The sequence below is a fragment of the Botryllus schlosseri genome, chromosome 10, assembly GCF_051294905.1.
Source record: "Botryllus schlosseri isolate E-star chromosome 10, Bs_hap1, whole genome shotgun sequence".
NCBI lineage: Eukaryota > Metazoa > Chordata > Ascidiacea > Stolidobranchia > Styelidae > Botryllus > Botryllus schlosseri.
Window position 1 is genome coordinate 20,521,511 of NC_137245.1, and position 19,691 is coordinate 20,541,201.

At 41.0% G+C, this 19,691-nt stretch overlaps 3 protein-coding genes and 1 long non-coding RNA gene across 4 annotated transcripts in view; 3 read left to right on the forward strand and 1 right to left on the reverse strand.

Moving 5' to 3' along the window:
- LOC145448180 (uncharacterized) overlaps positions 1 to 19,691 on the reverse strand; it is a 453,937-nt gene that overhangs the window by 264,843 nt on the left and 169,403 nt on the right. The window lies entirely within an intron of this gene.
- On the forward strand, positions 936 to 6,665 carry LOC145447619 (proton-coupled amino acid transporter 3-like). Its single transcript, XM_080325860.1, has 9 exons — positions 936 to 1,178; positions 1,240 to 1,416; positions 1,507 to 1,690; positions 3,971 to 4,147; positions 4,217 to 4,315; positions 4,372 to 4,541; positions 4,750 to 4,916; positions 5,807 to 6,014; positions 6,383 to 6,665. Exons 1-9 carry the CDS (start codon positions 1,132 to 1,134, stop codon positions 6,645 to 6,647), a joined length of 1,494 nt encoding a protein of 497 aa, XP_080181986.1. The 5' UTR covers positions 936 to 1,131; the 3' UTR covers positions 6,648 to 6,665.
- Positions 13,745 to 15,073, forward strand: LOC145449227 (proton-coupled amino acid transporter 2-like). Its single transcript, XM_080327696.1, has 5 exons — positions 13,745 to 13,886; positions 13,947 to 14,123; positions 14,188 to 14,371; positions 14,667 to 14,843; positions 14,911 to 15,073. The coding sequence occupies exons 1-5, from the start codon at positions 13,837 to 13,839 to the stop codon at positions 15,067 to 15,069; spliced, it is 747 nt and encodes a 248-aa protein (XP_080183822.1). The 5' UTR covers positions 13,745 to 13,836; the 3' UTR covers positions 15,070 to 15,073.
- LOC145448179 (uncharacterized) lies at positions 15,120 to 17,209 on the forward strand. Its single transcript, XM_080326521.1, has 2 exons — positions 15,120 to 15,270; positions 16,930 to 17,209. The coding sequence occupies exons 1-2, from the start codon at positions 15,161 to 15,163 to the stop codon at positions 17,150 to 17,152; spliced, it is 333 nt and encodes a 110-aa protein (XP_080182647.1). The 5' UTR covers positions 15,120 to 15,160; the 3' UTR covers positions 17,153 to 17,209.

A 19,691-nucleotide genomic window follows, 5' to 3' on the forward strand; every position in this document is an offset into this window, starting at 1 on the left:
TTTGTAGTTTAGCGCTTAGTTTCTCGGGACAAAAAGTCAAGTAGGTAAACCCCATCGTCCCACTGTAATACCTAATACGTATAAGGTTTCAATACTATTATTATCTTATTAGGTCGAACGCGAACCTGCGTATTGTTTCTGAATAAAAAAGTCGGCTGAGTTTGCAGGCAATCGACTCTGCAGTTTGTACTAGCCTGCGTTTGAGCTCATGCCGGATCACGTTTTTGATGTATTGATTCTGCCTATATTTGTTTTTAGCAGTTGGCACCACGGCGCATTCCTCTTCTGTGTATCTGCTTGCTCTCATTCAGCGTGCAATGCGCGTGTGCGACTGTATGTTCGTTCGCGTCTCAATTAACGCGTTATTTTGTTTTTGCTATTTTTGGCCAAAAAGCTTGCGAACGGCACGCTGGTTACCGTACTTAACAATAGCTGTGGCTATCTAATCAAAATTGTTTGTGATGAATTCTCTACCTCTCTAAATGTCTGTATTTCGTATTTACTGATGGCGCACAATGGCTCTCATGCAGGCTTTGTCTGTGGTATCCATGGCGGTTTACCCTTATATTATAAAGCCCAAAAATATTCGGTGTGTTATTCCGTAGACAATTTCAAATCAGACTATATTCTACACATGGGTGCAGTACTATAGCTTTCACACCACGAACCCAAAATTTGAGAAACTTATACCCGTAGAGTTGGCCGAAGTTCAGTATAAATTTAGCAAGTGTTGTCTTTGCATGATAATGACGGCAACTCAGTGATAATACCTTTGTTCTCACAAACCAGAAGTCTCCGGTTAGATTCCCTCTCGCTGTTTCCCCAGAACCCAGCAGCGCTGGTCCCAAGCTATAGGGTACATGGTTAGGGTTACGCCACGAAGGGCAGAATTGCGGCCTTTTAATTTGGCGAAGCTCAAATGGATGGGTATGATATGGGCCTAATCATCATGAAACCTCGCCACGATCTTATTTAAAATCACGTTTTATCTACTCATAGCAAAACGACGCACCGTACTAATGCCACGAGAGTTCGCATAATGATTTGTAAACCGCAATTTAGATGAGACTACAGCTCTAACATCTATATTTTATATTGCCTTACGAGCAAAGTAACATTTCTGCGAACAACATGGTGGAAGCCGAGTCAAATCGTGGACAGGGCCGTCAGGTTGTAAGGTAGTGTCAGATTAATCGTGTCCTGCGGCGTCTTGTGAATTAAAGACTGTTTTTATTTCAGCAATGCAGGGTCGTTCATGCATCTTTTACGTTCCCACATCGGTATTGGGGTGTTGTCGATTCCATGGGCCCTGTCTCGCGCGGGTTTAGTCGTAGGGCCTATACTTATGGTCGTAATGATACAGATCACGTGGAGTACGATGATGAGCTTGGTTGAAAGTGCTAAGCATTATTCAAGGTAGTGCGTTTAGAGAAATTTTATGGATTCTAACTTTCGCCGCCGTCAAAGAGCGTGCTTTTTAAAAACATCTCCATTGTACTAAAACAGAAAATCGGGCGTTCCCTGTGAATCCTATGGAGACGTTGCCTACAACAGCATGCAAAATTGTAGTTTCGAGATGCTTCGGAAATGGGCTCGCGGCGGACGTGTTGTCGTCAATTTCTCCATTGTCACATTGCAGCTCATCATATGCAGTTCATTTTACGTGTTCATTGCGCAAAATACAAGACAGGTAAGATATATAAATGGTTTAGTCGATGCAAATGCCTAATTCAGTGGTTCCCAAACTTCTTCACCTCGTGGATTTCTTTGGACGATATTTGAGCCAAAATTCCACCCTAGGATAAATTAGTCTGATGATTAAAAAGTTCCCTTTTCCTACGAAAACACCTGTTGACTGAAACGGGGAATTTGTAGGCTATGTAAAGGAGAGGTTTGAAATAGTATTTGAACATAATTTCAACAAAAAACAGCCAAATGAACAAGCGTTCGGAAATTACGAGTTGACTACTTGACAGTTTGGACATAAAAGATTTGTTAAATCCGTTACAATTCTAAAGCAAAATTCCCCCCTCAAAATTACAAAATTCCTCTCGGTTGGGAAACACTGGCCTAATTGATCGGAAAAGTGTGATGGGTGTGATTGGTCAGTTGCGAACTCGGTGTCTATATACTCTGTGAATCAGTGGTTCTTGAACTTTTCATTGTCGCTTTGAAAATATTCTGTGGCCAATCTGTATTATATTATTATATAGTTCTATTCCACATAGCAGTGTCATTAAACTGGAATGGAGGTTTCTCGGCAACTGTAGTATTTTAGGATTTAAGTCATTTATATCCATGACCATCAATAATAGTAATTTTAGTTTGTACGGAATAGATTACCGTTAGCAATGCGGAAGTACGATATTCGGCGACCATTCATGTTACGTGACATACGAATAGGACTGTCTGCAAATGCCTTCTGATATTTTGATACTAATTCGTTAGTTGGTAAAAGAGAAGAATATGTGGTATTCAAAGCGGTTCTAAGAAACATCTGTGACGTACGCGACTTCAAATTGAGGAACAATCGGGGTTATGCAGTTCGGACTATTTCCACGATCGGACCAGGGATATGTAGATATCCCTGGATCGGACATATCGATATCAAAGATTTTGGCCAATGAGCGACGATCAATTTGGGCGAAGGTTTTATCGCCACCGATTTCTCGGCAACGGACTTTGCTCAGCCGCATGCTGGTCGCAACTTCTTGTCTTTAATGTCTTGGCAATGAAAGGATCGGCCCCGAAATACCTATATGCCTAATAGTCCTGTACCCGCATGTTGCACACCCCTACATTAACGCATCCGTATACGGTCTCCGGCAGCGTTAAGCGATAGGAATAAGGAATGTACCGTTCTTTCACAATTGCAATTAGTTAGATGGATTCATTTTTGTACATTATACGTATTCGAAAATATGGGATGTGGCATTTACGGCCCCGCTATTTCCCTCTCTCTACCATGACCGAGTATTACCAGTGCGAGTATTAACAGCTTACCAGAGAAGCCAATGTAGGTCAGATCTTATCATATCATCAAGCCAATTTGTGTAATGCAAATATCGGCACGTTCTCACGATCGAGTCCCATCGTCGCAACTGCATTTCTACATGTCTCGCTTGTTGGATATAGCACCAAACACAGTGACTTTGGACATGCACAAACTGCCGGCCACAGGATATCGCCCGAAGTGCGAAAAACTTTTAAATTCAGCAAATATTACATATTGAAAGATCGCTCGGGTGAGGTCACGACCCAAATTTAAACCCTTTGCGACTCATACTTTAAGAACCTTCGCCATAAACTATGCGTTGGAATTGAAAACATTCTGGTTGCTCGTTTTAATAATTTTTCGGATAAGACCATTGACCATAAGGGGCGGGCGAGAATTTTTTCACTATCATCAACGGGGCGTGTCTAAAAAAAGTTTGAGATCCGCTGGCATAAAGGATGCAATTCATGGAATCGGCACTTTACGGCATATGAATTCTTGCTGTCACAACCATTCCAATTTGTTTTGTACCACCTCCTATAGGGTGACAGTATACACTTTGTCGCTTGCAGGGTGTGCACTGTGCATCCGCTACATGTCTTCTATTTTGCGATTTAAATATGCTTTATTTGTACTTGGAAACCACCAAGGATACTGTTAACACAGTGGTCGTCTATAGCTTGATAAAAGTTCAATCTAACGTGCCGTATAGTATAGTCTCGTAGGAAAGACTTTATAGGTAAAGCTATACACGCTTCCGAATCGTTTGCGCGTAAAGTATTAGCTTGTATCTTGTTCTCCGCGTAACATATGGAACTGTTCACTATATGCCCAGTATACTGGGATGAGTAGCCTATACTCATCCGTGCGTAGGTCATTGACTCATGGAAAGTTCCGACCTGCTATTATATCCATGCACATAAGATGTCTATAAAATAAAGATTAACTTGAAGCTTTCAGCCTCGTCTTTTCCAGGTATTGGCCGTCGTGTGGCCCGGGGTTCCCGGAGACCGTGTGATTATGTGTATGGTGTTTATTCCGGCTACACTTACTACTCTCTACGAGGGATTATCAAACTTCACCTGGATATCAACACTCGGAAACATATTTTACCTGACAGCATTCATCATGATCGTGACATATCTATCGATCGTGCGTATACAATACATCTTCTCGATTAATGTCAGTTTTTCCGTCGCTAGACGCCAGGATTTGTTTCAGAATTTAAAGCCCTTGGCCACCGTGCAACTCTATGGAAATGCGGAAGGAACCGCGATATTTTTGTCCACCGTAGCGTTTTCAGTGGAGGGAGTGACGATGGTATGCAGTTTTAAAACTGTTGCAGGCTGTTATTTCTTATCGTGAATGTTCATCAGGTGTTACCCCTGGAGATCTCAATGGAACACAGGCAAAATTTTTGGTGGCTATCGTTTGCTTGTTACGTCACACTTTCGACGGTCGCCGCAACTTTCGGGGCGATGGGATATGTCGTATTTGGATCATCGCTTTGCGAAAGCTTGACCTTGAATTTGCCTGAAGCTGATACGTAAGTTGTTTCTTTGCGAATGTATGACGTCGCCAGAGTGACATTTATGCAGAAGCATGCTCTTGCGAAAACGAATCCGATTACGTCACAACTTTTAAAATTTGGATTATGGGGTCCTAGTGATCATTTAGCTCTTTTGACCACACCTATACGCGCTTTAGCTATGTGGAGCTATCGCTTTTTTGATATCCTACTTGTGTTTATGCAGATACCATGATGCTATAAGGATTTTGCTGGCCTCCGTTCTACTGCTCTCGTATCCAATTCAATTCTACGTTGCCATGGAGATATTATGGCCGGGTATAGAAGCTAAATTGAAGCCAAGAAATCGAATTTGCGAAATCCTAACCAAAGTCGGAATCTCAAGTTTGCTGTGTATGAATATTTTTTCATGACTAGTATAAAACGACGGCATTATCTCAAGGTATAAGCTATGTCAAGACATAGTATATATAAATGCAATATACATCTGTTGGATCAATCTGCGGCCAGCAGCCGTTCGCAATGCTGTCCATGTGCGTCGTGTATGCATTTATGTAGGCATAAGCAGTAACCTACTACCAAGTTCTGCCAATTTTCATAATGCGATCTGTTTTTATATTTTGAGAGTTATCTGTACTTATTATTGAGCGGAAGACCTAGAATCAGTTCACCAGGAGATTGGGTTTATAGGCCCCATAAAAAGGAACACATGGTCAAAGAATTAGATAACAACCACGTGATTACCCGAAAGTGATTTCTGTGCCACCAGTTGTTTTGTTGTTATTTGTGGTATTCGTGGTGCACCTGGTCTGCGTTCTTTACTTTGATTCCGTGGCTGTCGACTGGTAACACGGCCTACTGCTAGGCTTTTTCAAGATAACGCTTAGGCGGATCAATGGTAGGAAGGAGCCTAGATAAACATCCAATACCTGAATGAGATTCTGGTGTTGACCTCGGTCGAGCTCGAACTGGCAAATTATTGGTGTTGCAGCTGTGGATCATACTAATACGCTATCTCGCCACGCGAGCAATCGAACTTGTTGTATATTAATGCAATTATCATTACAATGTTTGATCTTCGTTTTCAAAAAAAAAATTACGATTTATATATTATATATCTATTAGAATTACAAAATATCACTGATGTCATTGTCTACTGATGAATTATTTGTTTATTAATGGGCTTTAGGCAACTATACGTAGACAATACGACGCTGGCTTTTATAACCTGGAATCAATAATAATATAAAATTCGAGGATGACGTACCAACATTCTTTTGTAGGTATTGCAGCAGCGACTTTACCTTTTATCGGGAGTTTGGCAGCACTTTCCGGCTGTTTGTTTGCTTGTCCTCTACAATTTATATATCCATCACTGATAGCTCTATCAGTGAAATCAGATGAGAAAAACAACGGCTACGTTGAAGCAGAGTCCGCCGACGGAGAAGACAGAGGACTGTTGCATCGGAACGGTGCGGAAGATAATTCTAGGTAAACACTAAACACGTACCACATTAGTCTCATTGTGTGAGTGTTTCACCGTAGACAGTTTGTCACTATAGTAACCTGGAAATATGATATACTGTAGTGCATTATAGCTTCATTTTCATTGCTTGTCCGCCTTTCATAAATTATTTTGCTATATTTCATTTAGAGTGCACAATGCAGATTGCAAGCATCGTGTTCTTTTATTTTTCATTTAGGTCGTTACATATGGACTAGTGCATCTATGGCCTCGTGTATCAACTCCTCCTCGACTCATCTTATCGTATTGCTAATAATCGTAAAACTGCGTCGATTTATGAGAGAGATACTGCTTGAAATAGTGGCAATTAAATGTGACTTTTATTGCATTTCAGTACTGGGCTGCCAACAGGATGCAGTCTGGAATCAGAGACAACTTGGAAGTTGAATATTTTGAAACATATTACCACTGCAATACTTGGAGTGGCAATCACAATTTGCGCACTCGTCTCTACCATAACAAATATCATACAAGATTACCGAACCACTTCATCATCAAGCACTTGCAGAGGCGGAGTAAACATAAGGGATGGAGATCGAAACGTGTTTGAGCGCATTACGATGGCGACCAGTTTATTGAATGCATCCGCAGACTTGTAATTTATTATGTTTTCTGTATATAGCAGTGGTCGGGAACCTATGGCTCGCGAGCCATATATGGCTCTTTGGGGTATAATATATGGCTCTTTGCCAAATATTTATTTTTGAACTGAATTGGTCAATACATTGCAGCGACTTGTTGGAAATTTTCATCACGGCCAGAAGAATTATTCTCGGGGCAGTATAAACATGTCTTTGAGAGGTAAAGACAATGCCGTCTTCAGGTTTATGAGCTCGGACCCCCTCTGTTCAAAATCATCAAATTTAAGTTACTGTCACGTCGGCGGCCAATATCACTCGCGAATTCTATGTACCCGACTCGAAATCCTGAATTGTGCGATACGTTAATTAATCAAAGAGCATAAGCAGACATGGCGACGCCCATTTCAAAACGCAGTTTTAAAATACACATTGTCTTCCTGATCTACGGTGCGAAATGGACTGTTGTGGATGTAAGATTCACAATTACAACCTCGAATCACAAACAACGCCATAGCTATCCACGTTCTTGGTTGGTAAGTATAGCTCTGTGTAGTACCGGCGATAAAATGCATGCGTGTAGCGCAACGTTATATTACCGGGAAATACTTTAAGAATTGAGAAGTCGATAGATCTTTAGCATTTCAGAATCAGTGTGACAGTCACATTCGATTAATATCGGTTATAGTAAATTCCAAATTACTTACGATGAATTGCGTTATCAATGTTGAATCTTGGGCCGTCTGTGCTTTACCTCTCGTTTCGGGCTTTATTTTCGAACAATAAAGACCAGTTTTTACAGAGAAAATATGTCGCACACGAAGAATGACATGTAGTGAGTTCAAATTAGTGCTACCATGACGTCACGAATTTTCAATTGTGACGTAACAGTTGATTGACATGTATGGCTCTTTGGGGGTTGAGATGGAAAAAATAGGGCCAATATGGCTCTTCGGACAAAAAACGTTCCGACCACTGGTATGTAGCGACCTTAATTCATTTTCGCAACCGCGTCAACCTCGCTTTCAGATCATAATTTCAACATTTGATACTCTTAGAATTCGATTTTTGCACGCCTTGTATAGCGTAGCTGCTTTGCATGATCAAGGCTTATATAGCAGTGGTTCTTGGGCAATAGCCTACAGCCCATTGAAGCATTTTACGATGGGCCACACCACACGACTATTTTGAAAATTTTTTAAGTCGGTGATGTATTCAGTTTTGTTCGTCTTATAATTTTAGGAAATTCAATTGATATTGCCACACTTATTCTCTACTTCAAGCTTTTCGTCAAGCGAGCGTCAGTAAATGCGGTCAGCCTAACTCAGGATATCGAATGGATTTTGAAGCTGTGACGTAATCATGACAAGTAAAAAGGCTCTTACCATGGAGAATGTCAACCCACGATTAACAGCCATGGGAAAATATTTGATTATATTATAACCTCAAACCAACGATACAGCAATGAAATATTCCCAAAGTCGTCTCTCAAAACTGTGTTCAGTGTTTATTTGTGACGGTACCACGTCAGCGTTCTTCAATAATTCGAGGTGGGCCACGGAGCATTGTCAAAACGGACAATGGGCCGTGATTATAAAAATGTCGATCTAGCAAAGTATATATCAAGTGTGATAACTGATTATGTATAGAAATTTGTTATCTACATGTATATCTTACAACTGTTCTGCAACATCATTCTCACTATAAGTAAATAGTGGTGTAAGCGCGGATATTACGCAATGGATATTTTTTGAACCGTTATTGGCATTGCCTATAATGTCATTCGGTACAATATTGACTCTCTAATCAAGACATTAGACGAGAAAAAACAACCGAAAAAAAATCTTTTTTCACCTTCATGCACCATTTCTTCGGTATATGCTCCGGTCGCCGGTGTATGTAATTATTTATAGGAGTACAACGGAAAATGTACAATAACAGAAAACGGTTTACAGTACATTTAATTTGAAGAAAAATGTTTTGAATGATTGAATTTACCGCAATCTTTCGGATAGGGCAGGGTTGTCAAATATGCAGCTCGCGGGCCGCATCCAGCAAGACAGTTAGTTTCATCCGGCCCGCGACACGATTCTGAAAAATCGTTGTATCATCCAGCAAATTTCTAACAAATGTTGATATTTTTAGTACAAAATACTTTCAATAAATAATCCCTCAAGACAGAAAATGTCGAGTATGTTCTTTGTTCATAGGCGACATTGTAACCATCCAACATCGGTATTGTGCATGGTTTCAATCTAGTCACCATGAAGAACAGATCGCCGCCATGGACACCCAATTCCGAGAAGGAAAAAGTGCACAGTGAATTCACAGTTTTATGGAAAATGGATAAAAAAGTAGTTATATTTGTGGAAGTCAAAACGTCAGTTAGAAACCGGTTTATGCGGGTAACATGGTGAATATAATTATCACAAAAAAATAAAATTTAAATACCAGTGGTCGCACTCCCTTTTCGCTTATATGACTTAACAGTTCCAAGGTCTCTAGAGAAACTGGAATCGCGATGTAATATTTATGAACCAATTTTCAACGTATGCGTTTACGGTTAAATCGCTTGTATTCCTCACAATGCAAAGGCCTATACAGGACTATATTGTTAGATTACGACTAAAATAAGTAATCACAGCTTTTTGCCAACGTATATCGTTGGTAAAGCCGTTGTTTTAGCAGTTCATCTAACTATATATTCACCTCCAATCATCGTAATTTTGCCAATTCCATGGTTAAAGAATAGTGATGTTTGATAGAATGGAGCCCTATGGTCCGTGGCGTACCGTAATTATTATTATGTATATAGCAGTGGTTCCCAACCTTTTTGTCTTCATTCCCCACTTCAGATTTACTCCGAGCCTTCATTCCCCACTACCCAAAATTTATGTGATTACGGTGCAGCTATTGCTTGTTTGAGTACACAAGACACACAACCACACCAGTACGCAATACAATCGCCTATAGCTGCTACATAAAACGTATGGTGAACCGATACCGCTAACCCTCCAAATTTTGCGAAAGCGTTAATCACGTCATAATGGTCGTGCTGGATGCGTTTGTGACGCCAAGATAGGTTACCCGACTTGAAAGATCAGATTTTGTCAACAACACGCAATAAAATTTTCGATACATACATTCCAGAGCCGTAAACTGGTAACGGTAATTGCGCATGTGTCTCCGTAAATATGTAGACTGTTCTGTATAAAGTGTTCAACAAATAGGTCTATTCCCCACCAGAAACCATTGTATTCCCCACCGTTTGGGAACCACTGGTATATAGGCTTCATGATTGAGTATTCAAGTGAAAAACAAAGCCCATGGATTATGAGGCAACATTTTGGAATCATTTGACTGCTGGTCCGGCCCGCGAGTGCCCTGAAGGTTTGAATCCAACCCGCGACCATCATCAACTGATGCACGGATTAGAACCATCGAAGCCGAGCACCTTTGATGCAATGCAACCGATAAAAAATGTTGGTTTGCATCCGGCCCGCGACGCAAGTTGAGTTTGACACCCCGAGCGATAGGGCCTCACTATAAATTACATCCTTCCAATTAGCAACTGACGCGTATATACTCAAATATACTCCGTGTACTGTAGGCTACAGTAGGGGTGTTCAAAAATGACTTTTTGCTCAAATTGTACTGGCTACTTGATAAAATTGTTAGGTTACCTAATTAAAGCCTGCACACCAAATTTGGCTCAATTCCAATCATTAGCCGCATTTCTACAGGAGACGGAAGTTTTTTTTTATTTATTATATAAAAATAAATAAAACAAATTCAAAATGTTCTTTTCACTCCATGAAATAGTTAGGTTGTCAATAGAAACGATTCTCATTTTTAAGGGTCTGGAGGGACCGCAGCCAACCTCCCCCTGTTGGGACTAGAGCAGGGGTCGCCAACTCAAAAAGGGTCGCGGGCCACTTTCAAAATTTTTTGAGGCCGCGGGCCGCATGACTTTAATATCGAGATATAATTCGGCGAGGCAGTGTCACAGCTATAGGTTTTTATAACTCTACGCCAATACAACACTGTTCTCTCCAACATGGGCGACGAGCATGTTAGCTACGGCAGCATTCCAGTGCATAGTCGTAACGGGCTGACTGGTGGCCAGATACTTGCATTAAACTGTGCAGTGTCCATGTCCATTGCGGGCGAACTCCAGACTAATCGGTTTCCTCACATCGGCTTACTATGCGCACCGAAATGTTATGAACAACCACAGGACTTCATATCCTAGTCGCGCGAGGCGCGAAAACTTTTTCATATTACTGAGTGAATTTCGTCATTAACATTAACAAGTGATTTGTGGTACAGAACTTCAGAATAACGCGAAACAATAACTTCATATTGTTAATTTATTCGCTAAAAGCTTTTCGACTAACTCTCATCAGTAGCGAACGTTAGTGCTGGGGTGAATCAAATTCGAAATGTAAGAACTATTTTGTCTGTATGACGTAATAATAACAAAAACAAACAACTAGTAGACGGGCTAGATACGGTAGTAACGGTACAAAACAAACGTTAACGAGTACATATTCGGTTATAAATAACCGAAAACACAACACATAACATTAATGAAATATTCCAAGAGTGTAGAGGCGTTCCTTAATTCTGGCGACAGAGAATCGGCTTTCGTAGCTTTATGATCGTAGATTCCAGGACCTTTAAATGAAACAGAGAACGGCCACGAGCAAGTATAGAAAATTGACTGTCATTGTAATGATCAGCACATTCTGGATGGGATAAGAGATGCTGTCCAATAGCCGAATTACAAGCAGTAACTTGATCATAATCACGCAGTGTGTCAACAGACTGCGATGAAGGAGTTGGAGAAACATTATTTATTCTAATTTGCCGTGGGACATGCTGGCGAATTCTTTGCTGCAAGCGCTGAGACGTGCGACCTACATACCGACTGTCACATCGGCACGTGTATTCATATATTATGTTGCTTTGATTTGTCGCAGGTAGCACATCCTTTTGCGTTGCAGGCATCAGAGATTTCGTCATGAAGATTATCTGAGGTTCTACTTGTGAAAAACAATGGCTCACTGACGATTTAATTTGTTTTTCAAACCTGTTGGACACTTTCCCAATCCAAGGAAGATGCAAATAAACAGGACATTTTCTAGGTCCAAACGGTTTAACTTTTCTGAAATCTTTGAGTTTACGATCTATGGTCATTTTAATGATATGATCAGGATAACCATTTGACTGAAAGATTGACCGAATGTTCTCCAATTCAGAATCAAGTTTGACTTTACTACAAATCATCAGAGCCCTGTGTACCAGAGTTCTTATCAAATTTACTTTACGTTTTACTGGACAGAAAGAATCCCACGAAATGTATTGCCCACTGAATGTAGGCTTACGGTAAACTGATGTAACAAAATTAGCACCCGTCTTTTCCACTACAACATCAAGGAATGCTAATGAATTATTGACCTCTTTTTCCATGGTGAATTTCAGTGATGGGTGAAGACCATTCAATTTGCTCAGAAACAAATCACACTGGGATTCATTTTCAAATATGGCGAAGGTGTCATCAACATATCTTTGATACATTAATGGTCGATCAATATCTTCGAATAACCGTTTTTCGTAATACCCCACAAAAATGTTAGCCATAATGGGACCAAGCGGCGATCCCATTGCAACACCATCGATCTGTGTATATATGGTGTTATTGAAACTAAATTCGACATCACAAGTGATCAATCGCATTAATTTAACAAAAGAAGACCTTGAGAATGGAGGAGATGGAAGGACACCACCATAGAGTTCATTGGCACAAATCTCTATAGTCTCTTGAACTGGCACGTTCGTGAATAAACTAGATACATCAAACGAACACATAGAGATTTCGGACTCTTCGAGATCAACATTACGAATGGTATCAGCAAATGTGAACGAGTCACGAATGCAGTTACCGCCATAGAACAAACTCACCGGCTCAAGATATCTCGCAATCCACTTCGCGACTTTGTGATACGCTGATCCAACCATCGATAGTATCGATAGTACATTAGTATAGTTTCAAATATTACTATCAAATATTTATCCTCTCTTAGCCCACGTGATCAAATTTACCGGAAGAGTTAATGCAGGAAGTTTCTTGAGAAATTTCGGGAAGTTATTAATGCTGTACTGCATCTTTGGGTGAGCCAATTGTTATTAGTCCCCTTTGACTATGACACGATTGCAAATTGATATTTCTATATGGGGCGCAACATTTTCCTCTGCTGTTCGTATTTTCACTGTGAGGCTCAGATTACAAAGGACACTAATATGTTAAAATATATAATCAACTCGCATTGAACCGCGCGTAGCAAGAATAATTTCAACCTCTTATTAATTAGGGAGTCTGCATTTCAAAATGCTTTAGCAATCGTTCTTCCGAAATTTCAAATCAGATCGCGGGCCGCAAAATATGACCTTGCGGGCCGCGTGTTGGTGACCCCTGGACTAGAGACACACTTAGGACTTAGTGATCCGCGAACCCAGGTAATATAGGGTATCTATAAGGTCACGGAGATAACCCTAATCGTTTTGCATCTAGATACTTCTTTTTTTCTCGTACTAGGTGACTCGAGTCGGCATAATCAGGCTTAGAGGAGCCTTGAGTCTGCGGCCCTAAGAATAGGGTTGTGATACGCCCGGAATTTCCCGGACTTGTCCGGAGTTTCGCTGTTTAAACTTGGTCCGGGAGGAAATTCTAAAATATGCCTAAATGTCCGGAATTTTGAAGGTTTGAAATAGGATAAAAATTCCTTCGTAAATCAATCAAAAATACATAAAAATAAACATCATTGAATGAAATAAGTCTAATTGTAATCGCAATTATATGAGAACAGTATATTCCTAGAGTCGGTTAAGACCGTTTGGATGATTTAGTCAACGATAGTGGTTTGGCTTTATGCTGGAGTTCGCGAAGATGTTGAACGCAATCACCTTCCAAAATATACCGTGAGTAAGTCTGGTAAGGGATATCTAGATGTGCATGATGATGCACGTGTGCTTATGCTCACTGACTTCTCATCCTTGGTAGTATTCCACTCCCCCGTAAGTACCTACACCTACATAAACGAGATTGTCGCGATTCAATGACAGGAAGCGAATCGATATTGATCGGGAGATTACGTGTCCTGCAGTTAGCGTCAACGAGTTTAGTCGGCATATCAGTCACATCTGCGGAATGGAACCCTCCGCCGAAAACGAAAGTCCGGCACGAAATTTTGGTTTGAGGTATTAGCTGTGTTTGTTATGAAGACTCGTCGGGATATTCATCTATTCTTGCATTCGCAGTAATGCAGCAGCCTTCATGCATATTATTCGCGCCAATATTGGTATGGGAGTGCTTTCGATCCCGTGGGCCATGAATCGGGTAGGATTGGTGGTGGGGCCAGTGCTGCTTCTGGTGATGATATTGCTATCAACGTTGTCCATGATCAACTTGGTGAAGGCCGCCCGTTTTTACTCGAGGTGATGACTATTTATCTGTTTCCCGCTACAATATAGTAGTGACATTCAATCGGATCTTAAACAGGAAAGTCGGCGTGCCATGCATGGAATACGCAGATGTCGCATACTACAGTGTACATTACGGCCCGATTAAGATGTTCAGAAAGTATGCAACTGTTGCTCATGCGCTTGTAAACTTTTCCATCGCTGCTCTGCAGCTTATCGTTTGCTGTTCCTACTACGTCTTCGTCGCACAAAATATTAGACAGGTAAAATACGGAACTCTCTGCGGACTGTATTGTAATTGTGTCACGATATTAGACTGATATTGATATGTGAATATTTGCAACTTCCATAATGGAGCAAACTGTGATGTCTTGCTTCTGTCAAATTCCATACCTCTCAAGTTATATGATTTAGTAATACAGTTGGCTTGCCTGTACCAGTGCTTCATATGATACAAACTGGATCACATATTAGGTTTTTTATGCCAAGTTCCATTTTAATTGAAGGATCTACTGTTTTCCATACAACATAGAAAAACTAATATCCAGTTATTCAAAGGTGCTGAGTTCTGTATGGCCTCACGTGCCCGAAGACCGAGTATTTATCGCTATCATCTGCGTGCCACTTACAATAAGCACATTCAACCGCAACCTATCTGGATTTGCATGGATATCTACGGTTGGGAATGTATTATTGGTAACTGCGATGGTGATGCTTGTCAGATATCTATTGACGGTAGGGTGTCTGCATCATGGACAAGGTAGATATCTTCGTAACGCCAAGTCGATTATGTGCTGTTAAGAATCTCCGGCCTGTCGGCGAAATACCTCTATCAAAAGGAATAGAAGGCATTCCACTCTTTTTGTCGACGGTTGTATTTGCAATTGAAGGGGCAACAGTGGTGAGTGCAATCATTGAAATACATAGCGGTGAGAGCAGAAGACTTGGTGATGATTGGTGATGCGACTGATGCCTCTATAAGCGAAATTACTAACACTCGCACTCGCAGTTTGTTTGCTTGTCCGATACAATTGATATATCCATCACTTTTTATGCTCATGAAATTGACGGAATTTGGGGAGGATGATAATCATGGTTGGTGCACGGATGACGAAGAGGAACCTTTACAGCCTGCAGGCATGAAAAGCGACAGAAGTACACCGTGAGTATTGAGGGGCTGGTTTATATTATGCGCGCTTCACTACACAGATAAGTTTTTCCACACGCAGAATGATCTCATTGATTATTAAGAACAAAATCTAGAGTTACCCATTGCATATAGTCTATACATCGTTTATACAGAAAGGCGCATGAACTTCGAGGCGCATCCAAAACATAGGGGAAGCGATGCTGCAAAGCCGTATATCAGCTATCGTTTAACTTGAATTGCATCTACTTTGTTATTATATAGATTCATTCAATTTCATTTCATAGCATTTTTCGCTGTGACACTGTTGTAATACTTTCTTTCAATTTCGGTCCGCGATGTGTCAACTATATTACGTCATACCTTCCATCACGAGACCTAGCATACCAAAGGCTCGGAAGGAAAGAGCGATATGATATTGACCAGTGGCTCCCAACGTGGGCGATTTCGAGAAATAAGGGAAAAATACCACAAGGGCGATTGGGAGGGGGTGAAAACCTGCGAAGGGGCGGTAAGGAGCGAAAATGTTACAACGTCCAGTGAGATATATTTAATGATCACTGCCAAAAAATGCACGTGAAGACGGCTTATTCTGCATGACGCGAAAGTTGACAAAAAAGTCAACCAAACGGACTGTGTATAGTCGCGAAACCTGTTTTCCGAGCACCGTCTCGGAAAAATTACCTTTTTCAAGCCAATTCACCAGCGATCAGAGTTAGGTGAATAGATTTACGGTTTATATGTCCTCTTTTTCGGACGGTGGGGACGATGAGTCGAAAAAGGTTGAGAACCACTGATATAGACGAAAAGTGATCTGCTAATATTTAATTTTAGTAACTCACGGAGAGTTATCCCCGCATAAGTTTCATATTCGACTACATAAATGAATTATGGTCAACAATGACCTGTCTTATAACTTTTCGGGACGCCTTGGTCATATTTGACTCATAGTTCATAAACGGATGGTATGAGATAGAATCTCAAATGTGGATAACTGTCATGCTATCAGTCAGTAACAACATGTGGGCCACAGAGCCATTTTGAAAATATTATGAAGCTGGTGAAAAGTTTAGTATATAGTTTCTCTGGATATTCCAACAAATATATATCCATTTCGCCAAATTTGTTTTCTACTTCGGGTATTTCGACTGGCTTTCATCAGGAGCAAAAGACAGTAAAGGCAGTGAGCTGAATTCGGGATATACTAAAATATTAGTTAGCTACAACAAGTAAACCGGCTAATGAATGACATATTAAGGGCTGGGCAAAATCGAGATCCCTGGCTAATTCTATACCGACTTTACCTGAGGAGTTCAGGATTTACAAAACACAGATTTTGTATCGATGAAATTCCGCGATTCGTTGATACATTAGCATGGCACCAACGCAAAAGTGATGAAATATGCATGCATGACGAGTCATATCACTAATATGTCCTCTTGTCATGCCTTTTAATTCTCCCTATTTTGTTAAAAATACATACTTCTTTGTATCGTTCGTGCGTACTTCGGGAGTTGGGCCAGGTGATGCTTTCAACCCGTAAATGGGCCACAGGTATATAAAAAGAATGGCTGTCAACTTAACTCCCGAAGCAATTGATTATCCCTGAGGTCTCTATGAAGCGATATTTGTGTTTGTTACGGCTACTTATGATGTCATTTTTCTGATTTGTAGAACGAAAAAGACAATTGGTGTGTGGATCTGCATACTGATGAGTGCTTTCACGGCGCTGTTGGGGACTTTCATTGCCATTTCCGGGTTCATCGCCTCCATATTGAACGTAATACATGATTACCAAACGACATCATCAACAAGCACCTGCCGAGGAGGAACGCGGTCATTGTACGGGAACATAGACGTGTCTGAATTTAATAGATCGGTCTTGATGGAGGAATAAAACTGTCATTTCGTTGCATTCTGTTTGTCTGACTCTGAAATACATAATCACGAAATGCAGTATGTAATTGCCTACAGGTTTATGAGGAACAGTGACAGTTGTAGCATGGATCAAAATGCAGAGTTTACCAGTAGGCTTACTCTTAACATCTATCAAAAGTTTTTGGATTTCAACTTCATATCACTCGCCTCATCATGATGTTTGCAAGAAAGGAAATGCAACACAAAACTTAGAAGATATATATATAGTACTTTTCTCGGTACGCAGTCACGATTGCGACACCGCATTAACGATTGGAACCTCGTTATATCTGATTGGTTCCTTTTCGCAGATTCCATAGGCTACTGTTGGAACGTTTTCGTCGATCTTTAAATCCTTGCACTCCTCGTGCTCGGCGGAGCTGCTAGATGTAAATCCATTTTACGCGTTAATCCCCCATGAAGATAAAAGAAATCCCACGAGAGACTTGCCGACGAAGCCATGCAGGAGCGTGTTCCGGTCCATCATCAAGGGTTGAAATCATTCCGCCACAAAACGGAGATGACCAGTACCAGTTACAGAGCCTGGTACTGAAATTCGTCGAATTTATTTGGTGGGGGAGACTGCGGTGCATCTTCTCGGAATGTCCTAATCAAGTCATCAGTTGACCATTGCTTTCCCAATAACTAGTTTCCCATTACGCTTTCATTTGAAATGCCACTCTTACCGTCCGTCCGTATAAATGTTATTTACATGCTCATGAAACTGCAGTCTTGGGTATACCAGTACGAAAGACGTCAGTGAACCTACGAATCCGTTGGCATCCAGGAATGAATCGTCCGGATCGCAGATGGATTAAAGTGATGTTTTAGACCAGGGGTTCTTAAAGTATTGGTCACGACCCAAACATAGCTCGCGACGGGTATATTGTTGGGCCCCGACGGTACCAGAGAGATCTGTTGATGATATGTAGGCCTATGTAATATTTGATGGATTTCTTGCAACAAACAATTTTTTTCGCGCTTAGCGCGACTTCCTGTGGATGTTTGGACAATGTAAAAAGTACATATTCGAGGTCACTGTGCTGGGTACTATAGGCAATAAGCGAGACGCGCAGAAAAGTCGTTAGTATACCATCACTTGGTCATGAAAATGTCTCGACCTTTGCGTTAAAGAAATTGGTTTCAATTCATGATGCGGTTTGTCCAACATTGGTTTCTTTGGAAAACACCGTCGGAGACCGAGGATTCTTTAGTACAGGGGTATGCAACGATCGGTTGCCGGACCGTGAGACACTGTTATTTCGAGGCCAACACGGGCCACATGAAGACACGAAGTTTTGGCCAACAATGACTGGGCAAAGTACGATGTCACAAAGATCGGCGGCAAAAGACCGTCGCTGGTTGGTCAAAACCTTCGATATTGATATGTGTGGCCGTCGCATTGGTCGGGACCAAATAGTCCCGTCCTTGTAATCTGAGTAGACAGTTGTAGAGATGCAGTACAAATGCGAGGCTCTGAGGAAAATAATGCACCCCAATATGTAATCACGTCCGTCAGACATGTAGAGTAGAGCTGCGCTGCGGACAACAGTTGTCTGCGCTGTCTCTATGTCCTACATGCTCCTAAACTCGTAGCATACTCATATTACAATGCATTCTTTTTGGTGTGTAAGGCCTGGCCCGCGAGATGCCACTAAAACCCAGATTTGGATCGATGTCTAAAAAGTTTAAGGACCACTGTTTTAGACGATAAGATTTTGATAGAACTCACTAGCATCTGAGCACTGCGACATGTCAAACAACATTTTAAAAGCGGTTGACTCAAGGTCATTATACTGGAGTAAATCCATGGCCAGATGGTAATTTCTCCCCAGTAACGAATGTGCAAGAAAATAGTCGGATTGTCTGAAATTGAACAGCATGGTAAAGTGTTAAACTGAATGGTATATGTAGAGCAAATATATTTTGATCTAAAAAACGAAAACTTTTGCTCTAAAAATTGAAAATTTTGACTTATGACGAACTCCGGTAGTTAACTTACGTAATATTGTATGAAAATTCGACATTTATTGCAGTACAACTGGAGAGACTTTGCTACATTTTCTGATAGACAGTCGGTCAATCATCCATTGAAATTTAACGATTTGAAAGGACCACAAGATTTCGATATGATGAATATGCTACGAACTGTCCGTCCTCGCCATTCTGAAAGACTAATGTATGCAGTGGATGATCCACGGTACAACAACTGCTGCGGAGACTTTGTTATGGCATACTTGCGGCTGAGCGGTAAACACTCCGCTCGCTGAGACTGCCAGACATTAAAGAGGCAACAGCAACTTCGCTTCGCTATACTATGGTGTCACATAGGGCAGTATACAGAACGGCTGCTACATATATATAGGCCTACTTGATGATGAAATTCATTCGGTAAATCATACGTTTTGCGCTATGTTTACAAGTGATAAATTGGATTTGTTACCTGTAACAACAACTCAACCTCATGCAGGCCCCATTGCTAACAAGTCCCGGTCCAATGTCTTTTATCGACATTCCTG

What these genes read in the sequence shown, in the direction of transcription:
- LOC145447619 (XM_080325860.1), top strand. Translation starts at nt 1,132, where the DNA reads ATGGTGGAAGCCGAGTCAAATCGTGGACAGGGCCGTCAGGTTGTAAG. An exon ending in CAGGGCCGTCAGGTTGTAAG is followed by an intron (nt 1,179 to 1,239) that starts GTAGTGTCAGAT and finishes TTTTTATTTCAG; the next exon opens with CAATGCAGGGTCGTTCATGC. An exon ending in AATTTGCCTGAAGCTGATAC is followed by an intron (nt 4,542 to 4,749) that starts GTAAGTTGTTTC and finishes GTGTTTATGCAG; the next exon opens with ATACCATGATGCTATAAGGA.
- LOC145448179 (XM_080326521.1), top strand. Translation starts at nt 15,161, where the DNA reads ATGCTCATGAAATTGACGGAATTTGGGGAGGATGATAATCATGGTTGG. An exon ending in AAAAGCGACAGAAGTACACC is followed by an intron (nt 15,271 to 16,929) that starts GTGAGTATTGAG and finishes TCTGATTTGTAG; the next exon opens with AACGAAAAAGACAATTGGTG.
- LOC145449227 (XM_080327696.1), top strand. Translation starts at nt 13,837, where the DNA reads ATGGAACCCTCCGCCGAAAACGAAAGTCCGGCACGAAATTTTGGTTTG. An exon ending in TCGCACAAAATATTAGACAG is followed by an intron (nt 14,372 to 14,666) that starts GTAAAATACGGA and finishes AGTTATTCAAAG; the next exon opens with GTGCTGAGTTCTGTATGGCC. An exon ending in TTGTCAGATATCTATTGACG is followed by an intron (nt 14,844 to 14,910) that starts GTAGGGTGTCTG and finishes TGTGCTGTTAAG; the next exon opens with AATCTCCGGCCTGTCGGCGA.